General features: G+C 32.5%; 1 protein-coding gene across 5 annotated transcripts; it reads right to left on the bottom strand.

Annotated features, from left to right (window-relative positions):
• Positions 1 to 3300: 3300 nt before the first annotated feature.
• Positions 3301 to 20779, bottom strand: SDG25 (SET domain protein 25). 5 transcript variants are annotated; one of them, XM_028047308.2, is made up of 19 exons: positions 20564 to 20779; positions 18329 to 18463; positions 17153 to 17735; positions 16953 to 17069; positions 16458 to 16763; positions 16036 to 16353; positions 15643 to 15951; positions 15114 to 15566; positions 14547 to 14958; positions 14305 to 14448; positions 11611 to 12035; positions 11402 to 11524; positions 10127 to 10207; positions 9362 to 9415; positions 9082 to 9233; positions 7359 to 7404; positions 7230 to 7287; positions 6795 to 6910; positions 3301 to 5854 (listed from the first exon to the last, which is right to left on the bottom strand). In XM_028047308.2, the coding sequence occupies exons 2-16, from the start codon at positions 18439 to 18441 to the stop codon at positions 7383 to 7385; spliced, it is 3612 nt and encodes a 1203-aa protein (XP_027903109.2). In that variant the 5' UTR covers positions 18442 to 18463; positions 20564 to 20779; the 3' UTR covers positions 3301 to 5854; positions 6795 to 6910; positions 7230 to 7287; positions 7359 to 7382. The 5 variants fall into 5 exon arrangements, with proteins under 5 accessions (XP_027903109.2, XP_085522617.1, XP_027903110.2 ...); XM_085666491.1 differs by having other exon boundaries at positions 17153 to 17676; XM_028047309.2 differs by having other exon boundaries at positions 18329 to 18445.
• Between the last annotated feature and the right edge of the window lie 1421 nt (positions 20780 to 22200).

The raw sequence follows: 22200 nt of genomic DNA, 5'->3' as shown, positions 1-22200 counted from the left end.
AAATATTATGAGTGTCGAGAATTTATAGAGATTGTGAAAATATGAGAGATATGAGATATGAAAGATATGTTACATGAAGAACTTGTTATATTTATTTTAATCATATGAGTGAGCTGAAAAATTTTCCTTATTTATCATCAGATGAATTAAGTTGAGCTAAGAGTCTGTTATTCACCCTTTGTAGCATCTTACACACCAGTTAATCATTAGCCACATGTGAACAAATTGAAAATACTGATAAAATGGCTTTACTAGATAAAAATTATTTATGTAATTACCTATATTTAATAGGTCTTGTTAATCAAACCATGATATCTTACCTAAAAGTTTATGTATGTCATGGCATTAAAAATTAAATAAAGTAAAAGCTTTTTAAAATTTTAAATTTCAATATATTTGAATTAACGATAAATAATATTATTTGTTGGAAGTTTCACATTTATAAAATAAAGAGATTTCATAATACATGGGTGTAAATTTTATTTTGTGAATCGACCTGTGTAGGATGGATTAGGTTTAAAGTTATTTTTTAATCTTCTTAAAAAAGTATATTGTAGAAGAAATTCTTGAATGAAAATGTGACAGCTGGTGTTGGCAGACCAATAATATTTTTTCAATTGGGATGCTTTTTTTTCCTTCTGAGAGTTATGTCGAAACAAGTGAAGAAGGTGAGAAAGTGACTCTTCACAAAATATTGTATACCAAATGAGCATAACTTATTCTAATATTCATTTGTCCCCACATGAATAAGCTCAAACCATACAAAGTAATTCCTTATTCTTTTTTCAGAAAAGAAAAAAAAGGAAAGTTCGTTCACAACAGATACCCATTACTATAAATGAAGCATGAACGTGGCACGAATTTAAGATCGTTTTACATATATTCTTGATTTCCCCAATTCATATAAAAGATTGTAAAGTGATATACATTAGTTTTTCAAACTATAGTGTTAGCATTGAAGTTTTTTGTCAAAACAAAATTCTGAACTAAAACGGGAGAGAAAAATTTATACATGTAATTGATGAGCATAATGTGGTGAATGTTTGTCACCTCAAATAAGATTTTTAAATAAAAGGAAAATCAAGGTAAATAAAATATTTTTATCATAAGCAGTTTAGACTTTGTTTTAAGAATGCAATAAAAACTTAAAAAACTCAAATTTGCTAAAAAAAAAATCTGAAATGATATTTATAAGGAAGTCTTTAAAGCCAAGTATAGTTTCATTGGTACAAAATATGCAACGACTTAAGATGGTGATACTAAGAAAGAGAACATTGTCGTATGGTGAGGTGACATTTTCATAATCGAATATGATATTTTGACAACGAAGTGTAATTCTTAGGTATCTAAATATGACAACATGTTTAATAGAAAATGTTATCATTTTTATCATAATTCAAACTCATAATCTATGTTTTGGTTTATTTTTAGCCAGTGGTGACAATTTGGTGATGGTGCCTGGTGTGGTCCATGGTTTGTGTTGTGTGATTCATTCATGATTCATCTTTGTGTTCGTGAACCTTTACAATGGTCCTATAATTTGACTCAATATATGCTTTTTGAAATTCTTATTGAATACACTCTATGTATATGTATGTGTCCTTCAACCTTTTCTTGCTATTGATTAATTCAAACTAAATGTAACGATTTTAAAAAAATAATCATAAAAAATGAGAGATGATGATAAATATGTGGTGCTTATATTTTGTTTTCAGCTTGTTGCTAAAGGGGTTAAAGGTGTATTGTTTAATTTTTGGGATGTTTATAATTTAGATCCTATAATGCAGTGACTGAACTTTAGTGTCTTATTAAGATCAAGTACCACCTCTATTTTTAAATGTTCTGGTTGATTGCATTTTATGCTAATTTTGAATATATATTTTATTGTAGTTGATTTGATATAACCACTTTTATGTCGTGTCATTTGAGGAATGTTATTAAAATTTTATTAAATGTAAGAAATCTTAATTAACGAGATTACGTACTAATCAATTGTAAAAATAAATAATTTAAAAGAGAAAATAAAAATATATATGGTGAAAAGAAAAAAAAAATGAAAAGAGAGAAATACAGAAATCAATAACAACATTTTTTTAAAGAAAACAATTAATAACTTTTTCAACCTATAGAAGCAATGATGAAGAAGAACAATGCGACTTACAAAATTATGTGTCAAAGAGGTATGTCTTCTCTTTTTTGAATTGGATTAACCCTTCAATTTGATTTAGCAAATATTTCTTTCACATTTATATTTGAATTTTCAAATGACTTACAATATAAATAGTCATAGTCATACTAGAGAGAGATTTTTATACTTATCTCATAAAAAACTCCCTTGTCTTTTTTTTTTTTACATCTAGTAGATCATATATTTCATTCGTATGTCTATATACTTTCTAAGCTTTGTAAGTGCACATTTTCCGTTATCATGGACAAGGTATATGTGATCACAGCCATAAAATGGAGTAAAAAAATCCTCTAGATATTTTATTCTTTCCTTTTAAAGTTGAAAATGGTAGTGGATGGCTACTTTTCTTTGGCATTTCCTTCATATATAAATTTAGAAACTCGTGAAATTTTTACATCAAATCATTTCATTCGAATGAGATAAAATTATTTTGGAAATATTTAATATAATTGTATAACAATAACAAAATATAAAATTATAATTTGATATTAATTGATCCAAGTATTCAACGATATAATTTTGTTCGCATTTGGATCATATATAAGTTTTTCTACCTCTGGATTTGATTTTAATAAAGCAAATTTGTTCTATACGTGACTTCTGAAAATAGATTCTTCCCCTTTCACACACGTATGTAACATCTCTTCTTTTCTTTTATGGGCATTGGAATCATTCGTTCTTTTCAGAAAGCCAAGAAATTTTCTTCAAATAAGCTTTTTGTCACATTCCCCATCTTTTGACATGATTCTTCTGTTGTCATTTTTAGTCGACATCCAAACATATATGAGACATGCAAAAGCAGAATTGAATAATTCACTCCTTTCTGTTCCTAATAGGACTCTGAAATCCTATATTGCATGATGTTGTTAAATTATTAGCTAAATTCCATGTAACCAAGTTAACATTCTTCAGTGTGTGGCTGCTGAAGTGTTTAAATAGCACAACTAAAGGGCTTCAAGGCAAGTTTAAATATAATGTGTGAAACGTTACAAAAACTACATGAAATTATCACAACACAAAATTAATTAACAAAACAAACAAGACATAATGCGTGTAAGTTATTTTGACCATACAAAATTAAGCCATAGATATGCGCCATGGTAAGTGAAATATTTATAAGAAACATGTATTTTCATTGACTTAAAAAAGATATATCATTGGTTAGGTCATATCTTAATTTTCATCACAAACTTGAAATTGCAACCCTCCTCCTTTGTCCGGGCTGGGGACCGGCTGTGTTTTATGAGGTAACACAGGCGGAGTTAATTGCTCGAAATACACGACCATGTTGTAATGCCAATGGTGATTGCTCGTGTGAGAGAAGAAAATCAAGCACTTGAAAGATTATGGATATACCCACTTAGATAATCATAGATGCACAGCAATGAATAGGTTCATCCTTAGACTTCTGTCACAAGAAGCCACACAGAATATTCAGTTGAGTCTCTGCTTGATGTTTTATAATCCATCAAGTGAGTAAATCCCATCACCATGCTTGGCCCCTTAGTTGTTTTTCTTCTTTTTTTCTTCGAAGTGTGTCATTTGCCAATGCTAATAATAAAACACAGACACTATCATTCTGTGTGTGTGTGAATGATAGTGTCAATGGCTTTGTAACATAATTGGTTTTTGTTTATATTTCCACAAATGTTCACATGGGAGTTTGATTTATGAAATATGATCTAATATTCCTAACTCATGTACATAACACATTCACAACTTTTAAGCAAACTCTTCAACCGGTTTGTGAATTCATCTCAATTTTCGTGGACCATTAAAGAAGCTTATGTAGTGGTTGTTTCTTAATTTATTATTTATATTTATATTATGCTACAACCTCCACATGAACTTAATACTTCAACAGAAAATATTTGTTGGGAATGAGTGAAGTTATTTAAACAAGTAAAATAAATCGCGAAAAATTACTATAATTTGCACTGAATTCGTTGCTATTCGTAGGCAAATAATTACCGAGATAAATAAAGCAAAGAACTAATACAACCAATAAAGGCGAAATTTTTTTTAACTTTTGCATCAGATTGTAGTTTTTAACTAGGAATTCACTTCTTAAATACCTTTTGGCCGGTGCACACTAGATTTTGTCTAAGAATTTATGAAAATGGGAATCACTGGAGAAGAAATAAGAAAGAACTCACCAGTCACCAAGAATCACTAGAACAAGGAACGGAAAGAGAAACATACCAGTAGGCATAATCCAACTCAGCAAACTAAAATGGTATTTCCTATGTGAGCTAATCCTGCAACCACAGGAATTGAAGGAGGGAAGAAAAATAAATAAAAGATAAAAGGCAACCAATTTCATCTACAAATTCTACACACTAGTAAGATACACTGACCAAAATTCCCACGAGGCTTTTTTCCTAACTATTTACACGCATACACGATTAAGATCTGACAACACAGGTGACAAAGGACTTTAAAAATTCAAGTAGCTAATAACCACAAATTCTTCTATTTCTAGAATCTTAAAACTATTGTGCTAAAATAAACATTAATTATATAAATACATACTAGTATATATTTCAATGAATAACACGAAACGGTCACCCTTAACCATACTAAAGTTGACCTTCCCAATTACAACCCTTTCACTTCAAATATTACCATTTCCCTAGTTTGGGTCATGTCTAAAATTGTTTACAGATGGGAAAAGCCTCCAAGTATAGCTAATAATTTTTAGACTTCATTACATGTTTGCTCCATCGGGTATTGCAATTCTAAAATGGTAGTCTCTGAAATTTCAATTGAGTCTATTCAATGCCATAAATATTACAAATAAATAAGTAATTTTAGTCCCAAAGTTTCAATTGCATCAATTTGATCCAAGATATCGCACATTTGTGCAATTTTAATCTTTCAAACAAGTCTTCAATCAATATCAAATCAGTAAATTCCAAATAACAAAAGGAATAAAATCACAATAGTGATATTTCAAGGAACTCAACTGAAACCTGAGACACAAAAATCACACTTTTACCATACATAAAAATCCCAACTAACATTACTGAAACTTAGGATTAAATTTATACAAGTGCAATAATAGCTACAAGACTAAAAGTGCAATTAACCCTAATTTTTATTTGAGGCATATACTTTCGTAGAGACCAAAGAGCATTTAGTCTATGCTAAAGAAACAGCTAAAGAAATTCTAGCCCTTGAATATATATTAGTTAACTGTTTAAAAAGGATGATATCAATGTCGACGAATTTAATGACCCACTATAGTCAAGAAATTTCAATACCATCATTATTGGACTTAAGCCGCAGCTTTTAATATAATTCAATCAAATCTTTGTTATATAAACGAGTGTAACTGACAAATGTGAATAATTAGGGGACAGGAATGGGGATTTGAGATTAACACTGTTTTATTTTCAAATAGCTTGTACTAATGTTTCCAAAGTTTTTTACTCATTGATGAATTAGACAATTTTCGTAACAAATCATTCCTTCACTACCAAAAAATATATACATGGAAACAATTATTTACAGCTTCAAAGAGAAGAAACTCAACTGCCACAAAAAAGTCCACAAGAATGAACGAGCTACTTAATTCATCACCAAACGAGCAGGCAATCCAAATTGTATATCAATCATCAATATTATTCATTGCAGCCTATATCATCAACGACGCTGATCCATAACCTGAAACGCCACAATACTTAAATCAATAACCATAACTCGTGCACTAGATTGCATATGTCTTTGTTTTAAATTATATTAACACATCAAGAACGTCAAAGTATAAAAAGATGGAGTGTGGAGAGCTATGAAACTATAAACCTAGATTTCCTAATTAGGGAATACTCAATTCAACATATCGTCTATCTAAAAGCAAATCAACAAACAGGAAACCAAACATGTGAAGGTCTAGACATGCATCATATCAAGTTTTGAAGAAAGACATGATTGATTCAGTGGATCATATGGGCTACAGTTTATATAGAAAAGAAAAATTCAAAAACTGCTAATAAGTGTACACATGACGTCTGAAACTAGAGCTAAATCATTCTTTAGCTATCCTAATAAAAAATTGGTGGCAGTATAAACTCATAATGGTGCAATAGAATTTATGGCCACAGGACATGCTAGCCCCACCCCAATCCTAAGATATAAAGTTTAGACTTTCCGTATTATGCCAAGGTAAATTGTATTCATAATTAATTGGAATTAGATTAGTTCATACAATTTGGAGTACACAATCAAAGAACAGTACTTGGACATTTTCATAAAGATATATATCAACAACCATAAAGAAATCTCCATGTAGTTAGGAAAATCCTAGAAAAGTGATGACTAAAAACACAATGCATGTTGTAAAATAACGGAGCAGAAAGCAGTTATTAAGCAGGCACCCAACGAGTATAAGGACAACACATTTATTAACAGTTAAACATAGTAAGTCTTTACACAGATGAAACTGAATCTATACAACTATTACCCTCTATATTCCCTTGACAGTTACCTATCACAATGCAGAGGTAGCCACATCATGTAATGTAAAAATAAAATAACAACCTAGTATTTTAAAAATAATAAATAATCCCCATGAACACCAGAGATTATTTTGAGAGCAGAAACGTACAACGTATGATCACAAACTACTTTTGCAACTCATCCCATTTGATGGCAAGTGAAATATTAAAATAAGAGTCAAGTCTTCAGAATGCAACATCCAACAATTATTGAAAGTGTATAACCCTGGAAACGAAACAACAACATTAATGATATACCAAATGTTCCAATCAGAGCCATATAATTTTTTGGATCAGTTGTAGCTACCAAACAATCACACTTAAGGTGTACTCTTTTCCAAAAGATTAACTCACATGTTTAATAAATTAAAGCCACATTCATAAGTTTAAAGAGTTGAATGCACATAAGTGCATAAACTCCCTAAACCAAAAATTTCCAAAATGAGTGCATGCAAAGGGACAAGAAAGCAGAAGCTTCTGAAATTGAATGATTGACATGATTGAATACCATGATTAAAACTCTAATAGGCAATACGAGTACAAACCTATGTTGAAAATCCTGTCAACTTAATAATTTAACATGTGGACTTCGAAAAGAATGACCTACAAAAACATGACACAAGTTAGAGTGAAGCTGTATACAACAAAATTCACCTTCAGCAGTAAATGCATACCAGTATCAAAAATCCAATCAATGCCTAATTCAATGATCCACGACACCTGCATGATAAATACATAGATATGTTACTATATGAGTATATCTAAACCACATGCAATGACAAGCAACCGGCAATTTTCCACCTTCATTTTTGTCCTAAATGTTCTGAATGAATACACATCAAACTCAAATATCTGTCAAAAACACCATTGTGATTCATCATCAAAAACCAATTTTTCAAAAAATTTAATTGAGATCCAGGTCTTTCCTGATGGTTTTTGTTAGCTAAACATTAGGAATTAGTTATGAAATTATGATAGGTTGGATACCCGCTAGATAGATAGTTAGTGGAATAGATAGAAATGGTTAGCTACTTAGATGGAGATTGGGGTAATTAGAACATACGGGTATTGTCAATAAGGGTGTTGTCAATAAGATACGTTAGGGAAGAAAGAGATCTTCTAGTCATTTGTGAGAGAATTGTGACCTTTTGGGCATTTGGAGATGCAGACCCTTGAAATTCTGCAGGATAGAATTCGTTTAGTCTTTCTATAATATACCAGGTTTAGCACTTTCCATCATGTACCTCAGCCTCAGATGCAAACTACCTGTATAAGTGGAGACATCAACATGGGGAATGTTTCCTGAGACCAGTCGAAGACTAGTGTACAACCAGCCAGAACAAGTGTTAGGGCTGCAATGCATGGTGGCATTGGCATATTAGTATCCAAGTCCAACATTGGAAATCTGTGATTCTAGTGGGCAGTTTATTAGGGTTTGGGCTCTCCAACTACAACAGCTAGTTCTTCACCTCTTCAATTCTCCACAGGTACTTCGCCATGGTCATTTCAAACACTGTCCGCCATCCGCCATCCGTCTTATGGCTGCCACAGCCCACCTTCAAAAATCCAACTTACAACTGCAATTTCATGGCAACCTAAGTGATATCCACCACCACATTCCACCATGGCCCCTATTTCACAACATCGAATTCATCCAACCTGAATCTACAAGGGTCACATTCCCTCATCTCTAAACAAGTAAAATAAATCCAGAATACTTGCTACAATTGCTATAACCCATACCTTGCTAAAATTGCATTCCGCATTCTTTACCTTACTAATATTTCAATGTAACAGAAAACCTTTTGTTTCTCTTACACAAACAAAAGCTAATATTTATTCCTCATATTCATCAACTAGGATTATATCATCAGAAAAAAAAAAAAAAGCCTGCTTTATTTTAGTTGTAAAGGACCAAGTCCGCACTGGAAGAATAGGACTCCGGTGAAGGGTTTATAATGCATTGCGCTCTCCAAAACTCAAACTACAATGGCTAACTTATATGGTGTGGTTCACTCAAAATGCTTATCACAATGAAGCACTAGTTCCTGTATAGTTGGATGTGCCGAGTAAGTATGTGCAATAACCAAAAGGGTGATGCAAACGTTTTGTACCAGTAGCAAATCAAGCAATAAAATAGAAAACTCTTGTGTTTCATGAACTGGCTTGTACTTGAGTGAGATATTAAGTAATAACTCATTTTAACGGTTGAATATTCATGCGTATGCAACAAGTACTTGTACCAAATGTGTAAGTAACACAAGACAATCATTCAAGAGGGTATACATGCATCACAGTTTACACAGCAATTCCTTTTAAAAATTTAAGGTAGCTAAAATATCTAGCAGCGATAGAAAAAATAAAACATGCTCAGAAATTGAAGTGTCATCATCTTACTTTCTGGAACCACAGTTGCAAGGAATCTTTTTCTCCTCCAAGGGGAACTTATAATTATATGTTATTTCTTCACCAGCCTTTATATGTCGTTTTGCATATATGAAAATCTTCTTTTGACCCTCAACAGATATAACCTTTGTATAGCAGTTGGGCTGCCAAAAACCAGTCCAAATTACAAGAACGTTAAATCAGGAACAGAAGTGACGTGTATACACCCAAAATACTTCTTTAGATGCATAAACAATACAAAAAAAAATGTATTTGATAGTAGAAAAAGTACCTGGCATGAGTGATTAATAAATCTTGCAATTCCACCTCTCTTTGTGGCATCAACCTACATACACTCGAAAGGAAAAATAAATGTATCATTTCAATAGTTATCACTAGATTTGAATTTATCAACATATATTTTTATCCCGAGAATATTAATGAGAAAACATGTAAAAAATACAGGTAATGTAACACTTCATTTAGGTAATATCTTTGTAGATCTCGTGGACGAACCAATCCCAAGACAAAATTAATGTGTCTGGATTGGCTTACCAAGAAAGCCTGTGTTTGATAGTAAGCCACATATGATATAACAGGGAATTTAACCACAACTATCTATTTAGATAATCATCCACTAGCCCATTTGTAAGAATATTTGCTTTATCAAATTATTGAACTCAAACCCAACTTACAGAGTCAATACTTACCTAGGTCTGACATTCAACATTTTAGTTATAAACCTATCATCTAGCTTTTAACGTATAACCTGATTATCTACATGAACAGGTCAGCAAGAGTCCTCATCAATTTTCAAAAGACAAAATTTTAAAAGACAACACAATCCATAAGATTTTACTCTGACTACTCTTTGGTCCATAAATTTCATTATGGTAAATAATCAATGCCAAGATAGGGAGGATAGGGAGGATAGGGAGGATAGGGAGAATAAAATATCAGATCCATCTGAAACAATGACTTCATATTCACCTTACATAAGCAAGATAAATGAGACATCCAAAATAAAAAATTAATTATTAAAGCAATATTTACTGACCACATAACCATCATCAAGTCTAAAAAGGTAACTGCTTCCAATTCCCATCCTCTCATATTGACGTTCCCGTATATCTGATATCTGTCCAAAAAAAATCATCAGTTTCCCATACAATATTGACCCATTGCATGGTTGCCAATCAATAATTGAAATGCAAATCAGAAGACAAATTAAGATTCATTAGTGGGGTTGTCAAACAAGAATTGAAATGCAAAATCAGAAGACAAATTAAGATTCATTATCAATTGTTCAAAACAATACAAAATGTTTTTTAAATAAATAAATAAACTCTAAAATTAGAAATTAATTATTTCCTCATTATCAATGTGTTGGAAGGTCCCCAATCACTTGCCCCAAGCTTTTGGGGTCTGTTGGCTATAGATAACTGAAGGGTAACTTCAACTGATGCTTATTGGTTTAAAGATGGTATAACACAATACACAATAATACTTGTGTTTCTCCAAGCTCTTCTCTCTCTAATTTTCAAACCGTAACCCTAAAACACCCATTTCTTGCTCATTCACCTCTTCAGTTCCTTTCGTCTGCCCCTGTACATCCTAAGATGCACAAATATGTGGTGCGTCTCACCTCACAACAACCCCACCACCATCCTCAGTGCCAATGCCCAGACCCATCTCAGAAAGTTTAACCAACACCAAGCATTCTGAACACTCCTACCCATTGCATCCCTGGTTCATCATCACACTTTAGCAGGTCATCATTCCCCCATATCATATTGCAAGAATCACAACAGAATTAACATTCTAGAAATTCCTCAATGATTGCCAATTCAATGTGGGATTCTGGTAATAAAACAACTTCATATAAATTGTTTCATTTGGGTGAAGAGTCGCAACAAATTGCAATTGATGAAATTCCAACTGCCATGACATCAACTAAATCCGTGTTTAGCACACACTCCACGAGGAAATGTCTCTTCAACCATCATGTACAACTACAAATTCTACAGCCATAAAAGGACTCATGCTGCATTTATTCTTTAAAAGGAAACCACTAGATAAGAAACAAGTAAAAAACCTAGCAGCCGGAGTACATGTGATCACTCAAGTGCAATTAGACGGATTAAAAGTACTCCATCATCCTCAACATTTATTTATAAGAAATTTGCAAATTTTATAAAGAAAAACAGCTAGCTTAATGGTCTTTATACATATTTGAACATACAAAATATATAGAGTTAAAATTGACTTTGCAAAATCAACCGACTATATGACCTTAAAATATGAATAGTTGTCACAACAGTTCTTTTATTACCCGAGGACGAATTAGCTCTCCAATGTACTCAATCACAAAGTCCTCTGCCTCAATTGGCTCCAAGGCAACAAGTCCCCAGTCATGGATCTTGCTCCTTTGAAAACGTAAACGCTTCTTCCGTGCCTGAGAAATGTAAATAATAGTTTAAATCTGACATATCATGATGCTCTAAACAAAATTGGCCAAAAATACTTTAATTGTTCAATCACCTTCAATTGAGGCACTTTCAGAAGATCCGCACCCTCTGCAGCAGCAAGAAGGTTACGTAATTTTACTCTATTTGTTCTTGCAGAAAGACCCTTACCATTTGGCAACTGAGATAAATTATTTTCAGAATATATGCACTTGTTCTGGACACTCGGAAGGCCCCTAACACGTGCTTTATATGCGGGACTGGCACTTCTAGACCATCTATGCCACTCCCAACCATCAATAGAAGTCCTAGCACATCCACCAGATTTAGGACATAAATTCAATGGTTTGGGTTTAGCAGACTTCGTCCTTTCCACAGTAACTTGTTTACTGGCATCCAGATAAGCACCACCATTTGAAATTTTCAAAATCTTTGTGGGATGTGAAGATTCTGTACCATCCATTTGATGTTTCCTTTTTGATTTTGATGCTTTATTCGTTGCTGTAAATATAAAAAAAGCAACCCATAAAATATATGTATACATGTTAGTGTGTGTTCAAGAAAATGTTAATGGTGGAATGAATGCGTTCAATATAAGGTACGAAACAAATTTAAAGCCTCGCATGGGTGCAATAAACCAGAAAAATGAGCAAGGCATCTATCTGAATTTAAAATAGACGCCATGATATTTGTTAGTGAGGCATTATATCAAGCCTTAGAAAAAATGGAGAACATAAGATGAACAGACAAGAGTTTTGCCACAGATCAAAATATCAAAAGGAACTGCAATTATTTTTGTAAGCTTTTAAGGGACGAACAAGGATTTTTTTCGTACTACAGAAAGACTAGAAAGATAAAAGGAATAACAAAATTTGGGATACTACTGTTGATTTCAGGTTAGAGAGGTGTAAGAAACTCTTGAGAGGTTGAGTAATGGTGGCGTAGGTCAAGATGGTATCACTTTTTTAGTTTCAAAGTATGTGGAAGAATAAGGTATAACTTGTCTCACTAAGCTGTTTAATGTGATTGAGAGATCTAAGAAAATGTCAAACGAGGGATAGATCAGCACTTTAGTTCCTATATTTAACAACGAAAGACATATTCATAATTGTGTTTGTTGGAGATTCCACAATCAGGCCAAATTACAACATATAAATGGTGACAAGCTTAACTTTCCAAATCGATTTGGTAAGGTTGAGTTAGCTTAAACTTACTTCGTAATATGGCATCAAAGTTTATCCTAATGAGATTTGTTGGGTCTATCGTGCCACCTACTAACCGGCCATTGTAGACCACTCACAAATATCTAGGACCACACTAAGAAATTCAGTCTACGGAATGAGGGAGTCGTATTAAAGATTCCACACGACAACAAGAGATAAAGTCAAATTACAATATATAAATAAGGGTGTACCCAACTTTACAAGACAGTTTTGTGAGATTGAATCAAGCTTAAACTAACTTCCCAATAGTGTTAACTACAAAGGTATAAAACTTAATAGTCACACGATGAAATTAAGGCAAAAAGAGATGATTGAGCATACACTAATAGAAGAATAAGAATTGCAGAGAATCAATTTGGTTTTATGACAATGTCTACAACGAAAGTCATATATTTTACAGGTTGATAGAAAGGCATTTGGTTTTATGACAATGTCTACAACAAAAGTCATATATTTTACAGGGTGATACATAACATATAATTTGTGTTAACTTGTAAAAGGTTTATGATTGTGTTAAGAGAAATGTTCTATAAAACTTAGAAAGAAGTGTTCTTGAAAACTTATATAAGAAAAGTGTTACACAACATATATTAAATGGGGCAACTCCAAGAGGAGAAACTAATGCTTTCCTATAAGGATAGGATTAAATAACGTTCAAGCTTAAGTCCTACTTTAATAAAGTCTTGCACAAGCTTACACAGGAAAAACAAGATTATCCCTAAATACACTATATTTGCAAAATGATATAGTTTTTGATTGAGAAATCAAGGGACATATGCTCTGCAATTTTAGCAGTAGAAGAAAGTATTATGCCTAGAAAGTTAAAAGAGAGAAAATGTCATACTGTAAAAATTCAAATTTCTAGAAGCAATGCTACAAAATGATGGAAAATTTGATGAGAAGATCAGATAGAATACAAAGATGGTATTAAGAATGTGCACACAAGAAAATGTTGACAGTAAATCTATGAAGGTATAACTATACTGCTTTAATATACAAACATGATGTTAAGATGATGGTAAATGAAAGTATAACTATATAGCGAGGGACAACCACAAGAAAAATTGAGAGTAGCAAAAAAGAGAATGTTAAGATGAATGTGTAGTCACACAAGAAAGATGGGATACAAAATTATTTTATGCGATGCGAGACATTAGTATTGAGGAAAACAAGACAGAAAATCAATAAAGGTGGTATGGGCAAGCACAAAGAAGGTCGTTGACAGCACCAATAAGTACACTGAAGGTTTTTTGTCCTCTGAAAAAAGGGAGAGATGCAGACCAAGAACATTGAAAGAAATTGTTAAAAGAGATCTCATCCTAAATATATCTGAAGATTTGGTCCATAACCAAGCAAATGCTGTCGTCATGTGATCAATGTGGCCAAACTCACCTATTGATATACAAGGCTTTTGTTTCTGGTGTGTGTGTGCAAAGACTGAAAATTGAATAGACAGGTATTCATTCTACAAAAGTCAGATAAGTTTCAACCACGAACAAGAGCTGAGGAACATACAAAAATCCAGTGAGAATGTACCATTAACTTACCACTTTGAATCTCTCTCGAGGAATGACCTGAGGCTTTCTCTTTAACAGTGGCATCACTCTTGACAACCTTCTTCTCACGAACACTATTATCAGTTGGCACTGAAAGCTTCTTTACAGTGGATTTCACAACATCCTTGACATTATCTGAATAAGGAAAAGTGGACAGCTCTTATTAAAATACAAATTTATAATCATGAAACCAGTATCTACAAATTAACCACGAAATATACTTTGGACTTCACCTGAAAACTTCAACACTTTCTGACCAGCTTTATTCTTTAAAGATAATTTATCACTGTGTGAGCTACCATTGACGGTGACAGAAGACCTGCCCTTAGAACATGAATCCTTCTTCCCTTTAATCCTCTTTGTCTTTCCATGTTTAACAGAAGTTATTTCAACCTCAACAGCATCACCAACATCTCCACAAACAAGTTTCCTCAACTTGCCCGCGGGCTTCTTCCCTGGCCTAGAATCCTTTTCTGCTACAGTCTGTGAGGAAACTAACTCCTTCCGTGATAGCTTCTTGCGGTAATAAGTATTCTGTCCAATCACCAGACGAACTTCGGAACTCTTTTCTCCTTCCTTCTCTCTACCAAGTCCAGAAGTAGCACCATTCAAATTTTTCTTGCTTGAATTGAACGTTTCTCCTTTCTATAGAATTATAATCAATTAAAGCAAAAACAATAAAGTATCAATAATAAGACAAATTAAAACTAAACAAAAAGACAGTTTGAGAGATCAAGTTGAATTGCTGTAATTTTATGTTCTCGTAAATATTGAAATATTTGGATTGATAAAATTGTTACCTCCTGCCCATCAGACATAAAATGTTTCTTTATGGTACTTGATATAAAAACTTGATCGAGCACAGAATCAAGAAACACCGACTTCCACTCTTCCAGAACTCCATCATGCAGTTTTTGTCGGCACAGTGCAGTTGCAACATATTCTGTGATCTTAGGATGACACTCAACTGACCTTGAAGGTCGAAATTTCAATTCGTGGTGTAGGACAACTGTTTGAGACTTCTTTTCAATTCCAGGTGGTAGGTTATCAATCTCCTCTTCAACCACATCATCTCCGTATCCACACAACTCCTTAAATGCTTTTGAAAATATATCAGACATAAGGTTTCCAGATGCAGACTTGCCAAATGAATTTCCTTCCTCAACAGAATCCAGAGACTTCTCATTTAGAATCTCCTTCGCAGACAATTTGTCAGCAAGTATATCTGAAAAGCAAGTGTCACTAACAGCAACCTGCAAGAATTAAAGGATTCTTCAATATAAAAGTGCCTGTACAGAAAAAGAATACAAACAATTGCAATCAAGTTACCTCATTTAATTTGTTTTCTTCTGGGAAAGGAACTAATTTGTCCACTTCCTTCTCAATAAAATGTCGAATGTAATCAGCAAAAGATGCCTTTGAAGAGAAGTGAAGCTCATTCTCCACACTTTCAAGAATGAATGACAAATCTTTAGAGTCATTATAAGGAGAAGAAACATTTTGACCTTTCAGTAAGTTTCCACCTTCGAACCTACTAGGGGATAAAAATAAATTAGGATGATTTATTTTTGTTGTTAATACTCCAAACTGATTATAGCCATCAGCGTTGCGTTCAGGGAAACCTGGCTTGGGAACCAACTGTAGAATAATTGTATGATCATTATAGGTACAACTTAAGCCAAAAAAAAAAATCAAGCAAGCTATGCAGAAGTCAGTACTTACAGCTTCTAATTCAATCTTCTCGGCATGATATTTACATCCATTAGTAGATGGTTGAGGCTTAGGATGAGACCAAATCTTCCTCTTCCTCCAAGAATATAAGTAATCTGCTATTGTATCAAAAAACACTGCATTCCACATGACTTGCATGCAATAATCAAGAAGTACCTTGCGAACAACAGCATATGACCACCAAAAATTCTCAACGCTTCCAACTGATTTAAAACTGGCTGAGGGAAGTCTCAAGCTTTCATGACAAGCCTGATCATCAAAAATATGGGTAATAGCAGGATCACTGGGAATAGCAGAACCTTTACTGACCTACACATAAAACATAAACTGTTAAAGCAAAGATTCAGCATCTTAGTAAGACCCACACAATTTCAAGCTTTCAACAATAGTACTTGCAAAGGAATTAAACTTACCATCTTGTTTTCAGGAGTATGGGCAACTGATTCAAGTTTTTGCCTCTTACATTTCTTTTCTGTAACATACTCAGCAATAATATCTCCAATAATTCCATCTAGCACAACTCTGCGACCAGCTTTCATGATACTCATGTGCAATTGGGAAGAAATGTTCTCAGATATTTCACTAATCAAGTCTACCATATCGTCAACCTCATTAATTTTAGAACCTGATCTACAAATGGTTCCAGTGGTATCTCCTTTTAATGCATTGACAACAGACAATAGCACAAAGGTGTCATACTTCTTATCAGAATGAAAGATCTGTCAATTAACAAAAGCCGGTTACAAGGATGATTGACAGAGTAACATTACTCTTTCTAGAGAAAACAATTGTGATGATAAACACGCCCTAAAAGATGATGATAAACAATGGGATAATCGTTCAATCATTTACTGCAACAGACCTGCAGCCTATAATATTATTTCATCGGAAAAAAAAATGCATCTTACCACTGCTGAATCTTTAATATATCCGTGACTGTGCCAAGAAATCAATTCATTGATAGAATGGGGGCCATGCTTCATACCCTTCTCATCCTCATAAAGCCAACAGCATTCCTCACGTAACTGAAATAAGCCATAAAACATGCCCTCAATGTATTGCAAACTAACTTTTACATGACAAAAACAAAGAGTAGATATTGCACTACCATCTGACAGGATATTAAACTGTCGAATGCCTCTGAGTGTGGATTTAAATGATTGGATTCCTTACTGCAGTAATTAACATGCGAATGTGACACAGATTCCGAATCTGGGTTACCAGCCAGAGGAGCAGCCTCGAAAGATCTATCTTGTTCATATACTGCCATTGTAGGCATCCTTGCACCTGAGATACCCATAATCAGATATGCAAACCCAGTGGAAACATGATCAGGGAACTGCTTGAAGTAATTCAGTGGTACAGGGTTCATTATTGTGCCATTAATCACTGGATACACAGGAAGCTCAGATGGCAAGAAACCAGTAGTTAGGCCCTCGTATAACTGCTCCTTAATATAGGGACCACACATTTGCCCACTTTCATTCACATACATCCATCCACTCACTAGAGCAGGCTGTTGCACATAGCCACAGAAACTCTGGTCCATGTGTGATATATTCCCTGTGGTAGAACACACAGGAACATAGCCACTATTAATATTTGATGGACAGCTCATCTCCATTCCAGAATCTGGATCAACTTTATCGTCAGTGTTACTGGAAGAGGGAACATCACCAGTACTAATGCACCTAGAGAAGCACTCAAACAAATAAAAAAATTTAATAACAAAAAGGAGGAGAGGTAAGAATTTTTCAGAGATTAACGTCTTAAGTGTAAAAGGTGGCCTTAAATCAATAGCAGTTTTATTATCGTAACCATATTCTATATCTTTCACATTCAGTCAATTCCATCAATTGTCAGCAGCTTTCTTTGTCTTTCATTTTTTATAGAAGGAAATAATTTCTACAAGGGGATACAACCAATAATTAATATAAAATTTCCTACTCACGAATACAAAAAGGCAAATAAAAGTAAAATCCAAAATCCAAATACAAGTCCCTAGGAAATGATATGGTAGCATGCAGAAATATCAACTTACTAGCAGGAAAAACATGACAAATAGATAATATCATAACATGATAATTAATGGACTCTGAAATAAAGTGACTTGTTAGAACAATCACAATCAAACATACAACCAAATTGAACCTCGATGAATTGAGTGATGAACCACGCCTAACAAGCTATCAATGGAAAAATTTTTATTAATACCACCACATAAAATGCCTATATCACCATAAGAACAAGTCAGAATATCATGTAATGACCAAAAAATGAAGACCTTTCTGCATCTGCATGTAAATCTATATCTTGATGTCCAAGATCTAATGCTCTTGGCCTTTTTCTAGATAAAAAGGGGCCACCTTCATGGAGAAAAGCAGTCGAGAATACCATGAACCTTTGGAAAAAGAAAAATCTGTGTCAACAAAAAAGGATTCAACCAATTAAATATATTCAAAGTAATGTGACAGTTAAAAATTGGTATATAAAAAACAATGAATAAAAGTAATAAAAGGTAGTCATTCTATGACACAGTTATCAGCTTGACATGTAGTAAAACTAAACTACTCAATGAATATATAACCAAATTTCCTCCATTTTTTTTTTCAACATATAATTATGGCCTAAACACTTCACTATATAATTAAAACTTAGTACTTGAAAAGGATGAAATGACCAAACGGAGAAAAAATCTCAAATATGAAATAATAATCCTCTGTCTTATAATACTACCACTTTTCAATAAAAATGTTGTGAAAATTGTGAGGATTATCGCACAATCTTGATATTGTGAAAATTATGCTTCTGTTTGTGATCATTCTTGCATGGGCTTTTTTTATTTTTGCATTGTCTGAGCTGAGACCATAATCACATGTACAATTTTTGTTCTTCTCTTATCACTGTGCTTCTGCTCTTGCATCCACTTCACAATTGTGTTTTGTTTTGCTTCTTTTTTCTACTTCTAATACCTTGTACTCTTGTCTCTATTCGGCAATTGTTCCATATTTCTGGAATCTGAAAGTCTTTGTATTGTTCCTGGCTTGTGCAGTTCTGCCCTTGAACTGAACTGCTTACCCAATTTGCTCTAAGCATTTAAGGCTAGCTGGTTATGAGTTCATTATGATTTTATCTAATTTGGAATTCTTTTAGAACTATTAGTTAAGACTTACAAAGCTATGAATATGCATTTTCGGGTCATGTTTAATTTACTGTTGACATTTACATGTTCTCCTTAACCTTGTGAGTTTTTCACATCTTAATCTTCAGGTGTAATTTTTCATCTTTGGTGACCAACTTAGGTCCTTCAATTTCTGACCTCCCATCCCCTCCACATCTCATGTAATATCTTAAACTTTTACAACATAATTGACAAATAAGCCTAGAAACTTCTGCTTCCCTTTCCCACCATAGCAAGCCTGGATGGGAAAGGAATATTGAACAATTGAGACAATGGATCTACTGGATCTACATTAATGTCCAGATTTCCACTACTCTCACTAGCTCCGGTTGAATTGTTGAATAAGTTATGTACTTTATAAGCAACACATCATACACATGCATCATTAACAGTTATATTTCGTAGCTGTTGAATAATTATCATGAAATAAGATTGCAATTGACCTTCTCCATAAAGTAATTACATAGCAGCACTCGAAAACATAAGTATACCTCCAGAATAATGAGCATATGAGCATAAATCTACTAACAGTAATTAAACGCCGTGTTACTTTAATTTTAGAACAAACGAACTTGCAACTGACAGTCATAGAAGTGATCTGTCAAATGTTAGGATATCACATAGTGTTGCAATCCTAATCTTACAAATCAGATTTGTGAGGCCAGGTAGACAAAAACTCAATTACAATGGTATCAAAGTCGTTCAGAACCTATCCTAGTCAAGTTCTTTAAGGCTATTGTGCCACATCAACTAGGAGTAAGGTAAGATTATAATATATAAGTGCGGTTAATTCTCATCTTACAATGCAACCATCTTTCTACCAACCTAAATAGAACTATGGACTACTTTATATCATAATAACTCAGAATAAAATAAGATGAATTTGGAGCTGAAACATCAATTCAAGACAAACATAATTTGGCCTCATTTGATGGAACAGTGACACTTTGCCTTAAAATTAGGGCTTCAGTTCAAATATAAAGAAAATCTGGTTAACTTAATAATCAGTTTGCAACAGTCCAAAGGCACATTAAAATTTGCTTAAAAATGGCAAAAAAGAAAACCAATAATCCACCTATAATTTATGGCAAAACAATCCGTTTGCCTATGATTCCAAACTCTATTATCTGCTGTAAACTAATTTATAACAAGACAAGACAATTCACTCATTTGTTAGAGACGAACCTCCATTGGTCTCAAAACAAAATTAACTAATCATAATCAATACATAAATAAATAAATAACAACAATATTTGACAATACGCATGTTTTATAGACTATGGATGATGGAGAAAATAGTGAGCGAAAAAACAGGTTTCAAGATTCAAGAGAGAGAACCTTTTGATCGCGCGATTGAGTTGGTTTTGTTCAATTTGATTTGATCCGGTGATTTTAGGACATGGATGAATCTGTTTTGTGTTGGGGAGACGCGACGGAATTTCTATTTGCAGTTGGAAGGGAATTGAGAATTGGGAGAGGTGAGGGCAAAACAGAGGTTAGGGATCAACTCTCAACATTTTGTTTTGCTGCTATACTTTGCCCTCGTCTCACTCACTCCACTTATTTCCTTTTCTTTTTTTTTTTTGTTATTGACTTTGTTACTTCTGACTAAAAAATATTTCCTATAATCCATTTGCAACAAAATTAAATAAGAAAACTAAATATCCAAATTACTCAAAACACATATCTCTTTGAGCGTGTACACTTTTTTATAATAAAAAATAAAAGAATTTTATTATCATAATTATAATTACTAAATAAATATATTTTACAAAGTAATTATAAAAATAAATATAGCTATTTTTTAAAATTTTAGAGTAGATAATTGTTTATAATAAGTAAATATTTTAATTTAAAAATAGCTATCTAGAAAATAAAATGATAAAAATTAAAATAGACTAAGAAGGGAATGTTCTCCTAACAAAACAAATGTGTTTCTGATGGAGAATTTGTCATGAGGATTGAGGTTTGAAAATCAGTTTTATAGAGTCTTTTTCTAAGTTGTCTTTTAATATATTTTTGTTTTTTTATTTAAAAACCCTTTTAAAAGTGGAAAAAATGTAACAAATATTAATTTGTAAACTATTTAAGTAAATTAATTTATATAGTTTTTAGAAACACACTAATATCATAATTTCTTAAGCACAATTATTGTCATTCAATAGCATTTTTTTAATTTTGGTATAAATTTGTCATAATATTTTGGATTTTCTACTCATCCCAGTTATTATAAAGGATTTTGTGAGTCATACTCTAGCAATTAAGTGCGATCTTAATATAAATAAATATATTTTAATTGTGCACACATAAAAACAGAAGTTAAACAGAAGTTAAGAATAAGTTCAGCGGTAAATTTGACTTATTAAGCCTATGGACACTCCTAACCATAAGCGATATGAATTGTACTTCAATAATATTAACATAGAATACAGAAAAAAACAATACCTCATCTATATTAGAGAAATATCTGTTAATATAATTTAATATTAGATGTTAGTCGTTAAAATTTACTATTGATAATTATTTTTATCAAAATTCAATAAAAAAAACATGAGTAATAAATAATAATATAAATTATTATTAACATTATAGTAATACTTAATAACAAAAACAAATAGACATTTCACGTTGTAGAATGGATTTTGGGAGAGTAAATGAAATAATTTGATGGGATAAAGAGAAAATTAGGATGCTGTTTATTTGAGGGATTGAGAAGTGTGAAAATGTAATATAAAATAAAAGTTGATAGATTAAAATTAATTAAAAGAAGACGTTGATGAATAGTTTTTAAATAAAAAAAAAAACTAATAGGTCTAATTAATTAAAAATACAAATGTTATTGGTAATAAAAAAATGCTTGAATATATTAATTTAAAAATAAATGTTCATATTAAATAAAAATAAAGTATAAAGTTTGAACAATTATTTTAAAAGCTTTATATTTCATTCGTATTATTATTATCAATTAATTAATA

This window comes from Vigna unguiculata, chromosome 9 (genome assembly GCF_037176805.1).
Source record: "Vigna unguiculata cultivar grain cowpea cultivar isolate G323 ecotype 2 chromosome 9, ASM3717680v1, whole genome shotgun sequence".
Taxonomy (NCBI): Eukaryota; Viridiplantae; Streptophyta; class Magnoliopsida; order Fabales; family Fabaceae; genus Vigna; species Vigna unguiculata.
This window is presented reverse-complemented; position numbering and strand designations above follow the sequence as displayed.